The sequence below is a fragment of the Macroventuria anomochaeta genome (assembly GCF_010093625.1).
Source record: "Macroventuria anomochaeta strain CBS 525.71 unplaced genomic scaffold BU25scaffold_58, whole genome shotgun sequence".
NCBI classification, from domain to species: Eukaryota; Fungi; Ascomycota; class Dothideomycetes; order Pleosporales; family Didymellaceae; genus Macroventuria; species Macroventuria anomochaeta.
The window spans coordinates 113409-132203 of record NW_022985419.1 but is presented as its reverse complement, the minus strand read 5'-3'; the positions used below and the strand labels follow the sequence as shown (position 1 = coordinate 132203).

At 51.7% G+C, this 18795-nt stretch overlaps 6 protein-coding genes and 1 non-coding gene across 7 annotated transcripts; 4 read left to right on the top strand and 3 right to left on the bottom strand.

The window, feature by feature from the left end:
- Window positions 1-379: 379 nt before the first annotated feature.
- On the bottom strand, window positions 380-462 carry BU25DRAFT_t145. Its single transcript has one exon. It is a non-coding gene; the product is annotated as a tRNA-Arg (tRNA).
- Window positions 463-873: 411 nt separating this feature from the next.
- On the top strand, window positions 874-1583 carry BU25DRAFT_312081 (uncharacterized protein; the record flags this gene model as incomplete). The annotated part of the gene is made up of 2 exons (XM_033702151.1): window positions 874-1068; window positions 1131-1583. Coding segments are annotated over 2 exons (648 nt in total), but the record flags the coding sequence as incomplete, so codon positions are not given.
- A 240-nt stretch (window positions 1584-1823) lies between these two features.
- Window positions 1824-4064, bottom strand: BU25DRAFT_241357 (ferric reductase). The gene is made up of 3 exons (XM_033701526.1): window positions 3248-4064; window positions 3133-3194; window positions 1824-3084 (listed from the first exon to the last, which is right to left on the bottom strand). The coding sequence occupies exons 1-3, from the start codon at window positions 3882-3884 to the stop codon at window positions 2020-2022; spliced, it is 1764 nt and encodes a 587-aa protein (XP_033555462.1). The 5' UTR covers window positions 3885-4064; the 3' UTR covers window positions 1824-2019.
- Window positions 4065-9174: 5110 nt separating this feature from the next.
- BU25DRAFT_495910 (uncharacterized protein) lies at window positions 9175-10189 on the top strand (the record flags this gene model as incomplete). Its single annotated transcript, XM_033711895.1, has 3 exons — window positions 9175-9891; window positions 9949-10030; window positions 10084-10189. The coding sequence occupies exons 1-3, from the start codon at window positions 9210-9212 to the stop codon at window positions 10187-10189; spliced, it is 870 nt and encodes a 289-aa protein (XP_033555461.1). The 5' UTR covers window positions 9175-9209.
- Window positions 10190-10931: 742 nt separating this feature from the next.
- BU25DRAFT_463860 (uncharacterized protein) lies at window positions 10932-12140 on the bottom strand (the record flags this gene model as incomplete). Its single annotated transcript, XM_033710636.1, has 1 exon — window positions 10932-12140. The coding sequence occupies one exon, from the start codon at window positions 12138-12140 to the stop codon at window positions 10932-10934; it is 1209 nt and encodes a 402-aa protein (XP_033555460.1).
- A 1074-nt stretch (window positions 12141-13214) lies between these two features.
- BU25DRAFT_354884 (uncharacterized protein) lies at window positions 13215-14459 on the top strand (the record flags this gene model as incomplete). Its single annotated transcript, XM_033703537.1, has 2 exons — window positions 13215-13392; window positions 13927-14459. Coding segments are annotated over 2 exons (711 nt in total), but the record flags the coding sequence as incomplete, so codon positions are not given.
- Window positions 14460-16354: 1895 nt separating this feature from the next.
- Window positions 16355-16664, top strand: BU25DRAFT_354840 (uncharacterized protein; the record flags this gene model as incomplete). The annotated part of the gene is made up of 3 exons (XM_033703530.1): window positions 16355-16372; window positions 16444-16553; window positions 16604-16664. Coding segments are annotated over 3 exons (189 nt in total), but the record flags the coding sequence as incomplete, so codon positions are not given.
- Window positions 16665-18795: the final 2131 nt, after the last annotated feature.

Genomic DNA, 18795 nt, shown 5'->3' with positions numbered 1-18795 from the left:
ATACGATGAACAGCGCGTTGTGAAGGTGTCTGTGTATCAGGTGTCTTTGATTCGATGCACAGCAATGTTAGGGTAACGTCCTTTGCAACAACAACGCAAACTCTATTTCTTAACACATCGTGTTCGCGATGGCTTGATGCGAAGCGATATTCGTCGTAGTCTCCGAAATACTTACAGGTTGCTGTTAGTGCTGCAGACATGCCATAGGTGCCTCACAAAATTTGCGGAAACGGACAATCGTTTGATTCACCTATGAGAGTAAAGCGGGTCGCGCTTTCCCCGATTTTAACATTGGACAATCATCCAAAAAAAATTACAGATGCTGCAAACAGCACTCAAAATGTGATTGGCAAAATATACTACTGCAAGAGCAAAAGAATGACCTAACCAGGGGTCGAACCTGGAATCTCTTGATATCGGACTGAGTCGTAGTCAAGCGCCTTGCCATTGGGCCATTAGGCCAGATGTTGATCTGTTTGATGAATGAATTTGTGTCTATACTAATTATATTCATGAAATAATAACAAGATGATCAACACCTCGTTGCAGGTGTTGTAAATTTCAATCACCCTTCTGGTGGGGCAGCCTTGAAATTTCCAGGCTCATCCCCTGGTCATCCTGACATGGCGGGGTACCGCCGGTGACCATCAGCGCACCTCCGGTGAACCTCACGCAGCCATGTCGTAGGCACTAACACGTACAACGTTCGAAAATGACTCCCACAATACCTTATAGCCATCAGCTCTCCCGTCTCGTACAATTCGACAGCTCTATAACCTGAAGCGCATGTGTATACACCTACCCTCTGGAACTTCTCAATCTCCCACCCCCACCATGCCTCGCTCCGCCGAACCACCACGCTCCTCCTTCCCACCCCTCATCGCACAGTTCTCCGACGAAGACCTAGTTGTCGGCGGCGGCGTCGCCATCTTCCACATCGCGTCGCAACGCGTCGTGATATGTAGTGCGCCCGACCGGCGCGGGGAGAAGTACTACTTCCTGCCTAAAGGGCGGCGTGATGCAGGGGAAGATAGCCGCACGGGCGCTGAGAGAGAGGGGTATGAGGAGGTGAGCCTTGCATTATGATGAGTAGGGTGAGAGGGTGCTGCTGACGTATTGTTCGTGGATAGTCAGGATATCGCAACCGCCTTCTTCCCCTCCCCACAAAGCACCGCCAGCCGCAAGCACACCCGCGCGTCGACTCCCCTCCACTCACTGCGGAACCGGTTTGGATGCAGATGATGCCGCTCGGGTATGGGTCGAAGCAGTACGTTCTATACTGGTATATTGCAGAAACTCTGCCTCCCGGTCTTGAAGTTGAGTTGGAAACCGAGGTTGGCGCGGCATACAAGCCGCCACCAGCATACCCGCATAGTTTGACGTTGAGGGATAGAGTGAAGATGGAGCCGGAGGGGTACGAGCCGCTACATCATGAGGGCACGGGAGTTGACGAGGAGGAGGCGACGTATGAGAGTCATCTTGTGAGTGTTGAGGAGGCGATCAAGAAGTTAGGGCGGACTGGAGTCATGGCTGATGTGGTGTTGAAGGGGTGGAAGGAGATTCAGCATCGGTTCGCGATGGAAGAAGCTCATGAAGCGGCGACGGAGAGTCATGAGGCCATACACTGATGCGTAGTGTTTCAGAACAAAGTCTGGAGTGACCAGTCAAGTCATGTCATAGTCGTTGATTTCCTCGGGATAGAGATACCCATATATACAGTACAATAGAAGAACCGTGGTGGCAACATGATAGCATTCATGAGCCACTTCTACCTAAGCGTCCTTTCTCTACACAGCCGGCTGGCAAGTCAAGGAAAAATGTTAAGGAGAGTGTATAGTAAGAAGACGGTCAAAGCCGGACGAACGTAATGAAATGTGTACAATGAATCAGCAAAGGTTATATTGCAGAAAATCTTGGCTTGTGGTAGGTGACAAGTAGATGGTGAATATTGTCGTGACATGAGGGTATACCGAGTAGAAGGACAGCGCAGATGAATGACGGATGGAAGGATGTTGACGTTCACCACGAGAAAGACTCCTCGCGGAAGTCAACGTTCCACTGCAGCTCGCGGTTGCGAACAGCACGGCGAAGCTCATCAGCCAGGCCACCAGTACCGCAAGTGCTGACGCAAGCAGCACCGATGCCCTCCTGCATCTCCTGGTCGACAAGGCTCTGGACGTTGGGCCTACCAGGGAACATTTGAACGCTCGATGATGGGGAGTGAATCTCCTTTGTGCTGCGGGGGCGAGTGACAAAGAGGAGAATCTTCAAGATCTCGCGACGACGCGGCATGGAGAGAATCTGTGTCATCCAGGTTCGGATCCACTCAAGGTGCTCAGGAGACTGGATGATCCAGACAAGGGTGAGACGGCGTGTGGCGACGGTGCCGTTGGCGTAGCCAGCAACGATGTCACGAACATGAGGCACCTGGTGAGTGATACCGATACCAGCCGCCCACAGCATAACTGTACCATATGAGCTAAGATCCTCACCACCGTAAGGACCCTCGGCGTAGCAAGTGGTAGAGAAACGTCCAGAGGCAGACAGATCAGCCTTGCGGAAGAGCTTGTCGGTGAAGCCAGTTCGTCGGCGAACGATGAAGGACATGCTGGTCTTGGACTTCTGGAGGGCGAGATCGTTGTTGGTCATCGGGAGACTCTTCTCGTCGATGTGGTGGGGATCCTCCTCTTCCTCGCTCCAAGCGATGGAGAAGGGGTGGTTTGTCCAGAGACCGATCGAGGGCATGTAGAGATATGCGTGCTGACCGGGGCGGAAGCTCCAAGGGCGAGCCATCTTGACAGTGATACGGAGAGCGTCACCAGGAAGCACCTCAACATCGGCCGAGGTACCACCATTGCCAACATTGTTGATGACAAGACGGGCGAAGCGCATGAAACGCTCAGCAGCCCAGATAGCGACAACACCGTACAGCATGAGCTGCTGGGGGCGCTCCTTCAAGTGGACCCATACAGCGCCGAGAGCGAGCGCAGCACCAACGATGTGGCCGTGCAAGAAGACTTCGTAGAACGAGTGGCGGACGGGCGACGGGGATTGAAGAAGGAGGAAGGTGAATGCAACGGTGCCCTACGATGTGTCAGTGCTTATTCGGATTTAGTGTGTATGTGAACGTACGATGAATCCAGTCATGATGAATTCACTACCAGTGATCGATGCCTGAACAGCAGACCAGCCCTCTATGTAAAAGTTAGCGCAAGCATCCGTAGGATTTGTAGGCATCTTCACTTACTGGACTGAACCTTGTTGGCGATCCAGCAGATGGTGTGAGCAAGTGCCTCGAGGATCACAATCCGTCCAAACCAGCGGTGGATCAAGTTCATGGTGTCGAAGGAGATGCCAGTGAGCTTAATGATGGGGTTGTTGCGGCCGGCCAGGAGGAAGAGGGGGATCATGTTGATGACCGACATGATACCGGAACGACTGAGGAGCTCGCCAGCACCGGCCGAAAAGCTGCTGTAGTCGATCTTCCAGACGCAGAATCCGATGTTGACAGCGAAGTAGCCGACAAGGAAGAAACTCTGGAGACGGCTAGGAAGGGTGCCCATACCATGGGCAGAGGACAGCTTGAACTCGCGGTGGTGACGAGTGTGCCAGAGGGGTGCGTCAAGGCACGACTTCTTGAAGCGAGCATACAGGTGGTTGGGGATGGCGAAGTAGCGTTGGGTTTCGTTGTTCAGGCATGATACTGTGCGGACATATCGAACAAAGTAGAGGATGACCTGGTACAGACTGAAGACAACAACGAAGCACCACCAGATGCGGCCAAGGTAGTTCTGAACATCAATGTTCTCAAGTCCAGCGGTGTTGTCTTCCTCTCCATGTCCCGCACGCTTGACAACGTTTCCAAGTGTTTCTGAGAAAGTCATTTTTGTGGTTTGATGGACCGGTCCAGATGGGGTAGATCTTTAGACGTCGTTGGAGGCAGGTAGCGAGTGTTATCTGTCTTGGCCAGCAAATGACAGAAATGCGTAAGAGGCGAATGCCGTGAATCCAAAGGGGAATGAGTGAATGATCAAGTCGTATCTTAAATCGAGTGTGAGTGCGCCGAGCTAGCTTCTCTCAGGCACGTCCGTAAAGCCTAAGTTGGGTGGTGACACAGAGGCTTGTCTGGACGCTCACTTGACGTCTGGGGAACTGTTCACAGCGCCGGCGGCGGTCGAGGTGGATAGGGCAGCCCGGTGAGTGAAGCAAGGGCAAATCCAGAAAACCCAGGTGACGTGATCACAGATGAGAGTCGAGTCGATGCGATCGGCCTCAATAAATCGTCCACCAGGGGAAAGTCTTGGAAGAGCCGGCAGGGAAGCGAGAGACTGCACGGCAGGACTGAAGCGAAGTAAAGAACGGCTTGGACGAACGAAGTTGGGGAAGAAGAAGAGGAGATCCCTTGTAGGCGTGGGCCGTGGGTGGGTAGGATGGAATGAGACTTTGATTATCAGAGGGCATTTGCAGGCTACGATTGGAAGGTGGGCTAGCGCTGCAGGGACCGGGGTAGTGCTCCAGGAGGCTTGGGTTCGTTGGCTCCTATTCGGCGGCTGGGCAGGACCGCGGACGCTGAAACCGCGCCTCCACAAGCCACTCGCGAAAATGATCGTTTCAAATGATCCTTCGTTCCGAAGTATTTAGTTCTCCGAGTTCATAATGGAAGAGAGCTGCGTCATCAACGGTGAGCGGTTCACACACAGCTGGTTCGCTGCCAGACAAGCAGTTCGAGACAGGGACGCGTGGGCGCAGCCGGCCCCTCACGTGCCAAATGTCTCGAACACCTTGGCAACCCTCAATCTCATTCCTGCCACCGGCCTCGATTCACAGCGGCGTTTTAGCCATTTGCGGCTGCATCACTCTACAGATTACAAGGTACTCCGCAGGAAGAAGCCGTTGTGTTACAGCAGATGGTACCCAGTACACGGTATCTTGTTGGTGTTAATGTCAATACGAACTCTTCCAAACCGGCAGATACGTCGTCAATGTGAGTTCCGTCTCGACAAAAATTCCGGACTCTAGAGGTGTTGACGATTCGTTCTTGTTGTTTAAACGTTCGTTGGCCGCGTCATCAGGTCTACCACGCCTCCTCGCGCAGGAGACGAAGCCACGCAACTTTGGTTCAAGGCCGTCTTGCATTTTTCTGCGACTGGCACTGGACGTCTCATCTTGGTTTTCCAGCACTCTACTATCGGAAGCATGCCAACCCACCGTCATCACGACCTGAGATTGGGTCATCCTGTCTTACCGGCAATGACATCCTGCAGAGACGGCCTTTCGTGAACCATCACCTTAGTACAAGCCAGGACTTCGCTGCAGGACCTGTTGTCACGAGCAACTGTCTGTTGCAGCTTCCATTTGTTGTAGGAAACCGGTGGAGAGGCGCCGTTTGGGTACGGCATGCATATGCCTGGCTGTCAAGCAACACAAAGGTGCTGACCCTCCGAGACAAGCTCTTCTCATTCGATCTGATTGAGCGATTGTACCACGCGGGCGGCTTCAGACCATCGCGATACCTGGCGTTGTTGTGTAACACGCATATCTGCAGTCCTCTACTCGATGCTCGCTAAAGTTGGTAGCTTTCATGCCTCTACTATCGAGGCATAGCCTCCGCTTTGACAGCTAGATAACGGCTACACTTGCAGAGACGAACAACGTGTAGCTATTGGTGAGCTCGCTGTCACCGCAACTGCAAGCGGCTCTTGTGTTTTGTAGAACCCTCTGTACCAAGCCCTGGAGGGCTCCAACGACTCGGTTGCGCCTGCGCACGCAACATGCAAAGCGAGAACCAAAAGCAATCTTGCAATCTATCCAGCCTCCACGCACCCAAAATCGTCGTTTGGGCTGCATCAACCTCATAGATAGCACTCACGAGACGTCAACCACCTCAATATCCAGATGTGCCACCGCATCACTTTCTTCGCTTCAACCTGCGTCCACGTCATCCTTGTTTCGCCGCTTGTCATGTCAACTGCCTTGCCGCTGACAGATTGACGGCTGTTTCACACAAATGACGAACATCCGGTTCCGCTATGGTCCATGCAAGGGCTTTGCCGGGGCCAAGCCCCACGATCTCGAAACTTGCTCAGCGGCGAGGGCGCTCGGTGTTTCGAAGGTCTCGATCGCCGTTCAGGCAAGACGCGCCTGAAGACGCTGGTGCAGGAACGCCAGGCGAAGCAATGCATAGGCGGAGACTTGTCAGCTGCCGAAGCGCGCGGTGGAGACGGTGTTGCGTTCTTCATGCGCGAACCTGATCAAACTCTTCAGACTCTTTAGACACCACTGCAGCTTAGTTGATAGTCATGCACTCAACTGCACCGTTATCTCAAGCATAGATAGATGTGCGCCTTTGCTTTCGGAGAAGAGCAATCTCGATCCATGCGGTTGTCATGTTGTGACTCGCAGCTCAAATTTGTTTGTTCGTTTTCGCTGCACTTCACCATTTCGCTTCGCCGGCCAATCCATCAGAAGCGTGGCGCATGCACGTCAGATGTCAACGATCCCCGTCTGTTCCTGCGTCCTTTGCCGATCCACCGACCAACGCCGCAGATCAACATGACCGCGGACCGGGCGATGGGACGGTGCCTAACAAGAGGATTGTTGCTTAGCCAAACGCACCTACAAAGGGTTCTATATGTTCTTGTTGAGGCTGATTAGATGGTAGATGAAGTTGAGCGGCGCTGCAACTGGGGAAATTAAGGAGTCATGGATGCATGCTTGGAGACAGAACTCGATTCAGCCACGACAACGACGGCATCCTGGCGCGTACCCGCAGTCCAACGACAAGACCACGTACCATAGTCTACAACACCTAAGTGCGCCTGAGATGTTCGGAAACGGAGACGAATAGATGACCTACGGAAACAGAAACGGGTAGGTGATGCCTGCAGCAGCGGTGTTATCTTTCGCATCCGCAGTCGTGGATACAAGTGTGCAAGTGCCAGCACCTGAGAGGCAGTCAAAGTGAATTGTCGACGTCTTGACGATGAACAGGCTGGCAGAGGACTACCGAGTGTTGTGTCTACGGTGAGCAAGTATTTGAGATTTGCTGAAGGCCCTCAAACTCCATTGAAGATGTTCAAGGATTGGCAGTTGCTTCTTGCAGCGCGACAGGTAGGCATCTTGCTGTCTTGCAAGCAGTCTCGTGAGACCAGACACATCAACCGTTTGGAGCTTCATGCAATAATGATGTCCCGTTTATGTTCCAGCGCAAATATTGGAGGGTGCATACCTTTGTCTCTCGATGATCGGAAGAACTTCTTTGGCTAACGTTGCGGTTGCGCACGGTATAAGTTGCAATTCGATAACCCCAGAGGATGAGGCCGACTCTTTCGTAATGCGAACGTCTCGGTTTGAGGAGCATGATACTCACGTCGCCATGCTGGTAGGTCGTGATGGCAGCATCAACGATGTCGCTTCTATCTTCATCCACCTATAGTGTTTGATTCCAGAAGATCGGCAGGATGACCTCGGAAAAATCTTGAGGTTGCAAAACGACATCCAATGCCTTGTCCCGTTGCTCGAGTTTGGTTGGTATTATATGGACTCCAATCAGGGCAAGGCGGGCGGGCGCACCTGTGTTGCCTGAATCGCGTTGTATCTGTCCGGTTCTGACGTAGTCTCCAATGGCGTAGAGGCCACCTGGGCAGACAATCGCCACTTTGTACTCAGAGGGCACCATCAGTACAGTGTTCGTACAGTACGTGTTACCAGCATGTTTTACTGGGTCATCCCAAGCAAGCGGGGACCAACTCTGGAAGTCAATTCGACGACGACACGGTAGTCCATGGTACCAGTGAATCGAGAACTCGTAACAATGGGGAAAGCCACGCGAGAACGGACTTTCAGCATCTACAAGAGCCACAAGGGTACCCCAGATGTGAGATACAGGGGGCTTTTCATTGCGTGAAAATAGTTCAAGATCCCAAGAATGGCGTTCAAGGCATCCAAATCGTAGGAAAGGGTTCGAGTAGAGTATGTTTCGATACAGTATCGGGTTTCTGATCGCATCCTGTACTGAGCTGCAATTATTACCGGGTTGCCAAACACTGGTCGAGAATTTGAACAAGATTCAGACGCGAACCGCCTGTTGTGTATCCGACAACCCCAAGGAAGGTAAGGTCGGTTGCCAACGCATCCTCAAAAACGTAGAAAGTCAAGCAGTCACTGAAGAATAAGCACCTTCGTGACACAAAACTCTTGTAGAATGTACAAGCTGCTGAAGCCCATGCGGATGCTGCGACTGAGTTCTTGACACAGATAGTGCCATCTACCAGTATCAACGCCACTGACTATACTTGCTGGTAACCCAAAGGTGAGGAGTTTCTTAGTAGGCTCACGCCAGGCAACTCCACATCTGAATTATTGCCAGCCGCAGCAATGATAGTGACTTGTGCTGAAGCATAAATGTCTCGCGTCATTTGGATCTGCTGATGCTTGACTGTAACATCAGTTTGGTCGATGCAGTAGCGGTTAATCCATAAGTAGCGGTGATTGACCACTTTCGTGACAGTGAGTGCGTCGTTGATCATCTGCGGTAATTGTCGAGGCAGCTTTGGTAGAGTTGCAAGTCCGTCTTCTCGAGTTTTCGTGTCCCAGACGTATGACAAAGCTACATAAGCACTGTCATGTGGTGCTTGTGTAGGCTGCAGCGAACCAGCTCAACCAAGAATGTGCATACCACATGGTAGGCGGCCGTATGAATGGACAGGGTTACCATAGTTCTCTGACTAGTTATCAGCCCGTAAGATTCGAACTTGTTCGTATTGACTACTATGGCGGCGTGAAGCCATTGGTAGATTACGATGGATTACTGCGCTGAGTTGCTATCTAGCTAGGAGAAAACAATATTTACCTGTACCGAAACGTGCTAGCCCAGAATAGTCTGAGTAGCAGCAATCAGGCCTCGTACGGACCGACTGATACCGCAGTAATTACTTCCCAGAAGTTAGGCATCTTCAAAATTTGACCAATGACAAAATGGAAGACACGCAAACGAGGTCATTGGAGGATGAGCACAGGTTGCGAAGACGCACCTTCCCTTCTCCAGCTTAAAGCAACCAGAATGGGAAACACCGGAGGCTCTCCCCACCAGTGACGTGCAAGACTTTTGGCGCATCACAAAACATCTTCTCACTGTTACTACCAAACTTCGCTTGCGATTTACTGCTGGCAAACCTCCCAATCGCAATCGCATAGCTATAATTAACACAATGGTCTCTACGCGCCAACATCCTCGCGGCGATTTTCCCGCATTTGAGCCCTCACCTACTAAGAGGCCCTCGCGCACATCGACCGCATCTCCTGCGCCCACAAGTCCTACGACCGCTACACGTGCTGCTGCCTTGAACGTCTCGCCTTCTGCAAAGGCGGTCGCTAGGCACGCAGTCTTGAAGGCTTCCGATGCAAAAGACGCGGTTGCGCCTCCTTCACCCTCCAAGATTGGCGAATCAGGATGGTGCCACACCGCATCGAACCTCACGATCCTTTGGCTCACGGTCTCACTGCCCCTTGTGCTATGGGACACACTATATATCCTGCTACGTCCTCACACCATGGCCGGAGGCTTCCTTCAATGGCCTATCTGGAAGCCGTACGAGATCTACGCCTCGATCGACCACGTATACGGCTGGCCCGGATGGGAGAACAATAATGGTTTTGGCGGCGCGCAGGGTGCGCTCAATGCTGTCGAGACGATTCTATACGGTCTGTATGTCATGATCATCTACAATCATAGCGTCCCTGCGGCGACTGGAACTGGCCTCGATGTTAGTGGTGATGGACTGGGCGCATGGCTGTCTGGTGGTCGCAAAGTGCGCGGCAAGAACGGAAATCGTGCGCTACTCATTGGCTTCACGGCTGCTGTTATGACGGTCAGCAAGACAGTGCTTTACTGTGAGTGAATTGCCCTTGCACTGTGGAAGTTGAAGCCAATCCAACCAACGCGGTTAGATTTCAACGAATACTTCTCGAACTTCAAGAGCGTCGGCCACAACGACTGGTTTACCGTTTTCCTATTTTATGGTGTCATGAAGTAAGTTCAAATTCCTATTCGAAACTTCAATACTCCTTACTAACAGACAATAGCGGCCTTTGGGTCATTTTCCCAACATACATGACCATTGTGTTTGGATCCGACATCATCCAGGCGCTCGACATTGCCGCCGAAACGACAACTAAGAAGGAGGAGTAGCTTAGTAACGCTGAAAATGAACAGTAGTTCAACATTAGTCTCCCGAAAACCTCCTGCACAAGGTTTGCTGCAAAGGCCCATCGACATACAACGAATCTCATCGGATACGAGTATCTCCAACAAGATCCAAGCACGCTAATGAGCTACCCTCTACTGGCTGCAGAAACAGCACCAGCTGCACCATCAGCTCTGTAGCCCCTCGACTCTCTCATATACTGGCCCGGAAGGCTTTGTAGGAGTACGTGTCAGCAATGTTCCGATAATTGGACATGTCAGAGGTACTCACCAGTTTAAGGATACCAATTGCTTCTTGCTGCAGTGGCATCGTGGATCCAGAGTGGACTCAACCATTTGGAGGAAGCGTCGCTGAAATGCGCTGAAAGTTGGCCGCGTTGTCATGCACGCATCGGTGCTTGTTGGCTACAAGGGGTCGCGGCATCCATTTTGTGTCGAGAAGGACTGAAGTGTGGGGCTCAAGGGGCCTTGAGTTGATCACTAGGAGGGAAGAGTGACCCTTTGGTTACAAGAAAGTTCACGCGCACAGTGAATGATGAGCGCGATGGGAGAAAAACCTTCATCTTGAGTCTATAATGGTCATTATACAGGTATAATACGAACTCGGCCTTCCCTCCCGAAGTCTCCGTCCATCATTATACACAGTTAGGCCTACAAACAAGTCCCAGTCATGCGCCCCGCACCTACAAGCGATCCAGACTCCATGTCCACGACCCACAAGCACCTCCTACATCACTACACACTTCATTCCACAAACCCTCTTCCCAATTCCATCACCATCCTTCGACCCCTCACTCACCCTCCTCCGTCTCTGCTCAAGATCTTGCATACTCGTCGCCGTCGCAAACGGCCCCTCATCCTCCTCGACGATCGGCTTCTTCCTCTCCATCTCATCCCTGCCCGGCGTGGAAAAGATACTATGCTTGCTCGCCACAGAAGCACCCGATGCCTCACTGCGCCTTGATACGCTGATATGGCGCGCCGGCTCCTTCTGTGCCTGCCTCTGCGCTGCAAAAAAAGGAGATAGAGTCTGAGACGGATTGTCGGGTTGCACCATGGCTTGTACAATGTGCGGCGCTGGCGGACCCACGACTCTCTTTACTGGCTCTGGAACCTCGACTTGCGAGCGATTGATCTCGCCTGGCTTGGACCTGGCACCTTGCTGCTGCTGCATCATCTTCCGCATATAATCCGCAATCCTCGGATGCGTATCATGCCCTGCCACAGGCTCGCCCTCACTGTTCGACTCCGCGAACGGCCTGCGGACTTGCAGTGGAGCATACGCTTCTCTTTGCTGCTCGTGCGGAATTGGAGAGGGCGTGTCGGGTGCTTCCCACTTCTCGGAGCTTACGGCAGAGCACGCAGATGATGACGATTCTTGGTGCACGGGTAGTGTTGGTGTGCGAACTAGCTGTTTGCGCGGAGATGCAGATCTGCTTTTCTGCGGCGAGCAAGATCGACTCTTGCGTGGTGAGGAACGACCAGATGGTGTGCCGCCGCGGCGCAGCGCTACTACTGGGGCGGTGGGCTCGATGCTGGAATGGTGCATGCCGTGCTCGTCGTGTTCGGTCTTACCGTCTTGACCTGGGTTGAACAGCGAAAAAGGCTCGAAGGAGGTTCCGGGTGCCGGTGTGCCACCATGTGCAAAGCCCAGGGCGAGCGCGTCGCTGAGGCTATCTGGTGACGGCTCGACCTGGCGGATTGTCGAGCGCGTGCTATACGCTGTGCCTGGACGCTCTGGAGATGCGGGCGCGGTGCGCGGGCGAATATGTGTCGCTCGCATATTATTCTCGTCGCTTGCAGGTACTGATGGCTCAGGTGCTGGTGGTGAAGAGGGTGGTGAAGGAGCCGGTGACGCTGGTGGTTCCTTAGGTGGAGAACTCGCAGGGTACGGCGGCAGAGGTGACAATGTGGGCGAAGAAAAGTTCTGGCGCATGGCCAAGCGAAGATGCAGGCGCTGGTGTAATGGTGAGTGGCTCATTTGCTTCCTTTCACCTTATCGATTTGCTATGCTCGTTTGTTGTGCAGTGTTTGGTCGATTCGAGAAGCTTCACTACGTACAGAAGATGAGCGTACTCCCTTGCTTTGCATCAAAAGCAAGCTCAGCTGTGTATTGCACTGCATACTCGACATTGCCGCAAACATGGTGGGGTTGAGACGTGTTTCTCGAGTTTACAGATACGATATTTCGAGGTTACACCGTTACGTCATGTTGTGCATGTGGTGGCATCTGTCGTGAGACTGTGCTATCTTCAACCCTGCATTAAGAGACCAAGTCGATACAGTGAACCCAAGGTATAACAACCATCTATCACTCCGTCCGTCGAGTCACGTTACAGATGACTTCCGGACCCTCGAATGACTTCTCGTGAACAAAAGTCAACAAGCACGAGGCTGAGAAATGTGATTAGTCTGTATTCGCACGAGCACTTCAAAACCTGTGTCAGTATTGCAGCACAAGCCCAATTTAAAGTTTCGCATGATGAGTCCAGCACAACAATGCTACAGGTCTTCTCCAAATCATCTGTCATGATCCATTGATGAGAACCAAATAGCCGGATTCAGATAGGCCAAATTTTGACGCTCTCGGTCTGCGGAAAGACCGCTTGCTACTGTGCCTCCTCGCATCACAGTCCAAACAAGCAGATCACGGCCCTGGAGATGCTTGCAGCTTGCTCCCGGAGAACTGCTTCGCTTCAACTGCTTTGCCTTTCCGCTTTCCTGGCTAGTCATGTTGCGTTTTTGTTTGGGTGTGGCGATACTCAGCTGTTCACACCGATCAGTACCCAAGCCAAGATGCCCCGATGCAAATTGCTTCTGCATGCTGACACGGAAGCAATGCGTGCGAAGCCTTGTGCTGGTGGCGCTTATCAGTCCTCCCGCTAGCTTTGAACTCATCAGATCCCCCTTGCACATGGCTGCGTGAGTATTCATTTTTCAGTCCTGAGGTAAGACCGTTCGAACACAGTATGCCCAGCGCAACGGAATCAGCCTCGCCGGAGTACCACACTGGGAGGTCGAGCCTCTGAACCGTTGCATCTTCGGCATACTCGCGTGTGTTATCATGATGCTGCTTTGTGTTTGGACCGCCGTACATCTAAACATCAGCGAATATGGAAAGTGGAAGGAGCAGATGGCAAGGAAGTTTGGTTGGCTTGTCGCAGCTCTTTTAGCACCTGAAATTGTACGTAGCCCTTTCATCGGTCGCGACTAACGGCGTGCTTATATAAGTAGTGACTGCGTATTGATTGATTGGTTTAACGTCCTATCTGAGTCTAAGTGTTGCAGTAAATGCAATAAGTGAAGGTGTAACCGCGCAGGGCAGTAAGTCAGGGGTAACCGCACGAAGCAGTAAAATCGGTATATATTGTTGTTGTTCTTGTTCAATGTTCTGTCTCTCTCCCCGGGCCATTAGGGTCTGTTTACATGACGTATCTGTCGTTCAGACAGGTAGAAAGGGCTTGTTAGAAAGGGCAAGAGCACTGCGCCAACACACGTGGCACACATGACCTCTATACTCCATTAACCGTCACACTAAGACTATGGAAGACGATTGGATAGTGACTGCGTATTGCCAACATGTAGAAGCCGAAGCGTTAGGAAGATCCATGCGTCAGGTCTTGGGCCAGCCAGAGCCGCCTGGTTTTTACCCCAGGTTCTCCAGTCAGCTGCAACGACTGCGGCTGAAAGCTAAGAACTCGAACGGAGGGATGCCTTTGGAGATAGTTTTGCGCTTCTTGAATTCGATTTATCATGCTCGTGCGCCAGCCACAAGACAAGGCCGATGTCAAGGACACATACCTATTCGTCATACACAGCGATGGGAGGCTTTTTCGTCGACACTCGCGACTTGGATACAACGTACCTGCCCGGTGACCGACAGAAAATGGCGCTCACAGTCGCAAGGGTCAAGTTTGTCGCTAAGCATGACTCTTCCCTACTGCCTGATTTATCTGAAACTAAGATTCAGGATAAGAGTAAAGCTAACACTTTCACGAACATGCTTACCTGTGGACAGGCGGTATGGTTAGTTATACAGTGTGTGACGAGATGGTCTCAAGGGTTCTCTATATCACTGTTGGAAATCAATACGGCTGTTCATTCGCTCTGTACCTTGATAATCTACTTCCTTTTCTGGTGGAAGAAGCCTCTGGATGCCGACGAGGCAACAACCTGCCAAGGCCAGGAGATACATACCCTAGGTCCCCTCAAGGCTGCCCGGTATTTGTTCTGTCTGCGCACACCCTTGCGCTGACACCTGGGATGGAGGCGCAAGAAAATCTAGTTGGTGACCGAACAGCAAGTGGCTCCTCGATCTCTACCACGGGAAGAGCCACCAGGGAACGCTTGAAAGAGATCGAAAGGTCGGCGTTGCAAATTCACGGCTTCGGCATTCATCTCAACAACAACAGTGTTCTTGACGATCCGCAACCTTCACGTCGCCGAACGCTCCTTGACACACCAAAAGCACTGTCAGGACCCGAGATTCGATGTCTTGAGCTTGCGTCCTACGCTATCGATGCATGTGGTCTAAAACCAGCCGAACCTGGAGGTAAAATTTTACGTGACATGTAATCACGATCTGCTTAAGCCGTGCATCAGGAGTCGGCCACAAAACCATCAGTTGAAACGTCCCAGAGACGAGCAAGCTGCCAGCCAGGAACCATTGTTCTTCTTCCACGCATTTTGTTTGGCGAACTGTTTCTTCGGCGGGATACATCTGCTCGTGTGGAATCGTCTCTTTCGGAAACCGATCGATGCATTGCTTTGGAAGATCTTCTGTGTACTCATCCTTTCTTCCGAAGAGGTTTTGATTCCTATAACCTGGCATACGACAGAGTTCGAGTGGAAGTCTTCCAACAACGACAAGACAACAATGCGTTGATTGTACCGTTGCCTCACTGGTTATGCACTGCAGTTGGGGTTATTGCAATTTTTCTACATTGTTCTTGCCAGGCTTTCATAATCGTGGAGTGTCTTCTGGATGCTCTTCATCTGCCTAATTCTGCCTTTGTGGTCCCCAGATGGTCACAGTGCTTTTCTCATATTTCATGAGAGCTCTCGTCATCTGAAGGTATAGTAACGCGGAGAAAAGACGTACACGTGTACGCGGCGACGCATAGGCTGTGCTTCTCCAAAGCTGCACACCACATATCAAGGCATGAAAAAATTCGCCGTAGCCAACTGTAAGGGACTTGCTCCCGGGAACGGACAGTATAGGCGCTGCAGTCGAGATAAACCCTATTGTTCGCCAGCGGTCCGTTGCAGTGTTTGCTAGCGGTCCGTTGCAGTATTTGCTAATGGTCCACTGCACTGATTGTCCAGCTCATTCGGTTAGCTGGGGTTTGCTTCCATACCCGTTCACGGCTATTCCCTTCTACTATATAGTCCCGATGGATCCTCGCCATAGCTCTACAGATCAATCAATCATCTCAATCCTTCCACACCTATCAAGCTCGCACTATCTTCTTGCGACTCCAACGGCGGCCCGGCTTACGGCGCCCTCAGACAGGGTGCAAGCGCCTCTGATTTCCCTACAAAATCGACAGTCACGCTAGCTAACATGCACGTGGCGGACCCGAGCATGGACGCCGGTCGCTTTGTTACCAATCGCTTGCGGTCGCAGTCGTCAGCTGTGAAAGGCAGGCGAGTCTGAACGCTTAGGATTGGGAAGGCACAAGTCACTGCAGGCCCAGTGCACCAATCGAGAAGCTGAGAGTCTTGACACCAGCACTGTACTCATCTTTAGACGCCCTGTAAATTACTGTATGAATACAGCTGTACAGCAGAGCATAACGTTGTAGCTTGTTGATCCGACACCATCCATGGCAATGCCAAGTTGTCAAATTCAGTAGAATGGACCACCACGCGAACAGCTGATGCTTACCAAGGACATCTCAGACCATTCTCAAGCATCTTACATACTACGAATTTCATGTGCGCCCGCACAAAGCATGCGTACCGACAGCATAGCCGGGATCTAGAGAACGACTTCCACCGGACATTCTTTGTCCGTCCCAGTCGATTGTTTGCCAGTGACAGATTTTTCAGCCAAAACGATACCTCATGTGGGCGACACCAAATACTCAGGAAACATATAAACTGGATGCGCTTGTCAAGAAGCTGGACATCCGCATCATGGGCATCTGATGGGCTATGTACTTCTTGGTAAATTGACTACCTACTTACCCAGCTTTTGCTTGGGCTCGTCACCAAGATTGACTACTGAAAACAAGCAGAACTACCTCGATCGCAACGCCATCGCACAAGTGCGTCTAAACAACCTCGAAGATGATCTTGGTCTCGAGGGCACCCAATACAATACCTGCATCAGTATCCCTTTCGTCGGGTAAGCGCAATGGCCTTCTAGGTCCAACGCTGGTTCTGACACCATTGCAGATATTTGCTCACCCAGACCCCATCGAACATGCTCATGTCCACCCAAAAGGTCCGCCCTTAAATCTACATGTGTGTCTGTATGATGGCATAGGCCGTCATCTCCGCCTGCACCACCTTGACGCATAACTATACCGGCCTCGTCGTAGTCCGCTTCTTCTTGATATTGACACGAGTTATATCTATACTGCATACTTGTACCCCAAGAGCGATGGCTCTAAGTACTTGACGGCGATGGCCAGCAATACTGCCTTCGCGTTTATGACGATTGCATGCGCTTGGGGACTGAGGATTTGGCTGCAGGTGACCAACAGGAGATTGAGGCGGGAGAAGCCAGAGGAGAGCATCTACTACGCTTATTAGTGGGAAAGTTCGAAAGTCGACGGATATCTGGGAGTGTCGCTTTACGAGGAATCTCGTTTTACTAATCACTAGACGCGTCTTCTACTGAGGCAGCGCATCAAAATCGTAGCACCGATGGCGTACCAGACTTAAAAACCTTGAAGCATTGTAGCATTTAAAGGCCAAGTGAAAATGTAACTCATCATACATCCTACCGAAGCTGCTCGTGAATTGTGACCAGCTCTGAAATCAACCCTTTTGCTCGCGACCACGTTCAGAATATACGAGATCTCAAGTGAATGCATCGACACAAAGGAAATTTTGAAGGCAACGGCGCAGAACTTCCAGTCTCAGAGCTCGATAAGCCTGATTGTGAATAGCTATTTTCACACGAAACTACACGCGAAGCCACTCTGCAGTACACACTCATGTTGCACTCTGCACGTAACCCACCCTCATCTTATCTCGCTTGTCTGTCCGACGCCACTCGTCGCGCGAATCTATGCATGTGAACACTACCTGCCATTGACGAGGCTTCATCGAGGCAAGCCGTAGCCTCTTCCAAATTGGAAGTAAGACGCAGGGGACCAGCGGCTTCCAGTGTTTGCCCGTCCGGCTTGCCGGACCATCATGCCAGTTTCTACTTGATCTGCAACCCCAGGTGTTTGCCTCGGCCGTGTGTGTAACGATCCAAACATGTTGTCGATGTATGATGACGGCCTCCGAGGCTGCAGCGTCTCGTTATGTGCAACCCGAGAAGACATGTGCGGCATTGTTCCATAGTCTTGCCTCGTCAAAGAAGCGTAGTGATCATCTGCGTTCAGGATCGTGATCTCCACTTCATCGTGGGACGTGCTAAGCCGCTGCTGTTGTAGCCGTGGCAGATGCCGTCTAGAATACTCGCGGGGATAGTATGGGACATCATCCGAGAAATAACGTGGTGCATCTCGCAGTTGTACATGTGCTGACGCTGCATCATGCCGTTGTATCTCCTGCAGAAACTCTCTAGCGTAGTCGCGATAGAAGACTAGCAGATCATCAAAGACATCCTGCGATACTTCGACCAAATGTGAAGGAGCTGACGCTACATCGTGTCGATAAATCGGGTTCGTCGACACGCTGGGAGGTATCGGTTGCCGGTGTTCGGGACAATACGGTTGATGATGACCATGTGGCAGGATGTGGCAATCGGCCGTAAAGCAACGTCCTTGCTCTCGAATTGCTAAGCAGAGATCTTGTTAGCGATGACCCAAAATGTTGCGGGCTGACTGACAAAGCTTCGCTCGAAGCTGGAGGAACTTGTAAATTGTGAGCAACACTTACAGATCGTACTCTGCGCACGGCGATCTGGAACGATAGTTCTCTCGCTGTCATTCGTTCCCCTGCGCCTGTTGCGCTCTTGACCTAAGTTCGAAATCAGTCATCGCTGCTTGACAGTATGCGTTCGAACTGTACCTATAAGTTCAGGTGATGGCCTGGCCTGAAGTCCTGCATAATCGAGCAAGACAGTGCGACATATCGGACACTTGTCATGGTTGCCAATGCGGAACTGATTCGTCTTGATGAGACATGGCACACATATGGCGTGGTGACAGTGCGGCAGGATTGCAGGAGCTCGATCGGCGCACTAGGCCTCGTAACAGATGGGACACTCAGCCTCGCACCGTGCCGTGAGGAACCGGGTCATTATGGAGAGTGCGAGCTCCCTCTCGCGTGCGGTGGTTGAAGAGGCCATGATTGCGATATTGTGTGGTAAGTGTAAAGGAGTGTGGGTAAAATGTGCGACTGGGGTAAGATACGGTGGAAGATGTGAGTAGATAGAGTGCACAAAGAGTGAAGTTGGAGATTGGAGC

Coding starts and splice junctions, on each gene's coding strand:
- BU25DRAFT_241357 (XM_033701526.1), bottom strand. CDS start 3,884: ATGACTTTCTCAGAAACACTTGGAAACGTTGTCAAGCGTGCGGGACAT. Junction 3,195..3,247: donor CGCCAACAAGGTTCAGTCCA/GTAAGTGAAGAT, acceptor ACTTTTACATAG/AGGGCTGGTCTGCTGTTCAG. Junction 3,085..3,132: donor TCATCATGACTGGATTCATC/GTACGTTCACAT, acceptor GACACATCGTAG/GGCACCGTTGCATTCACCTT.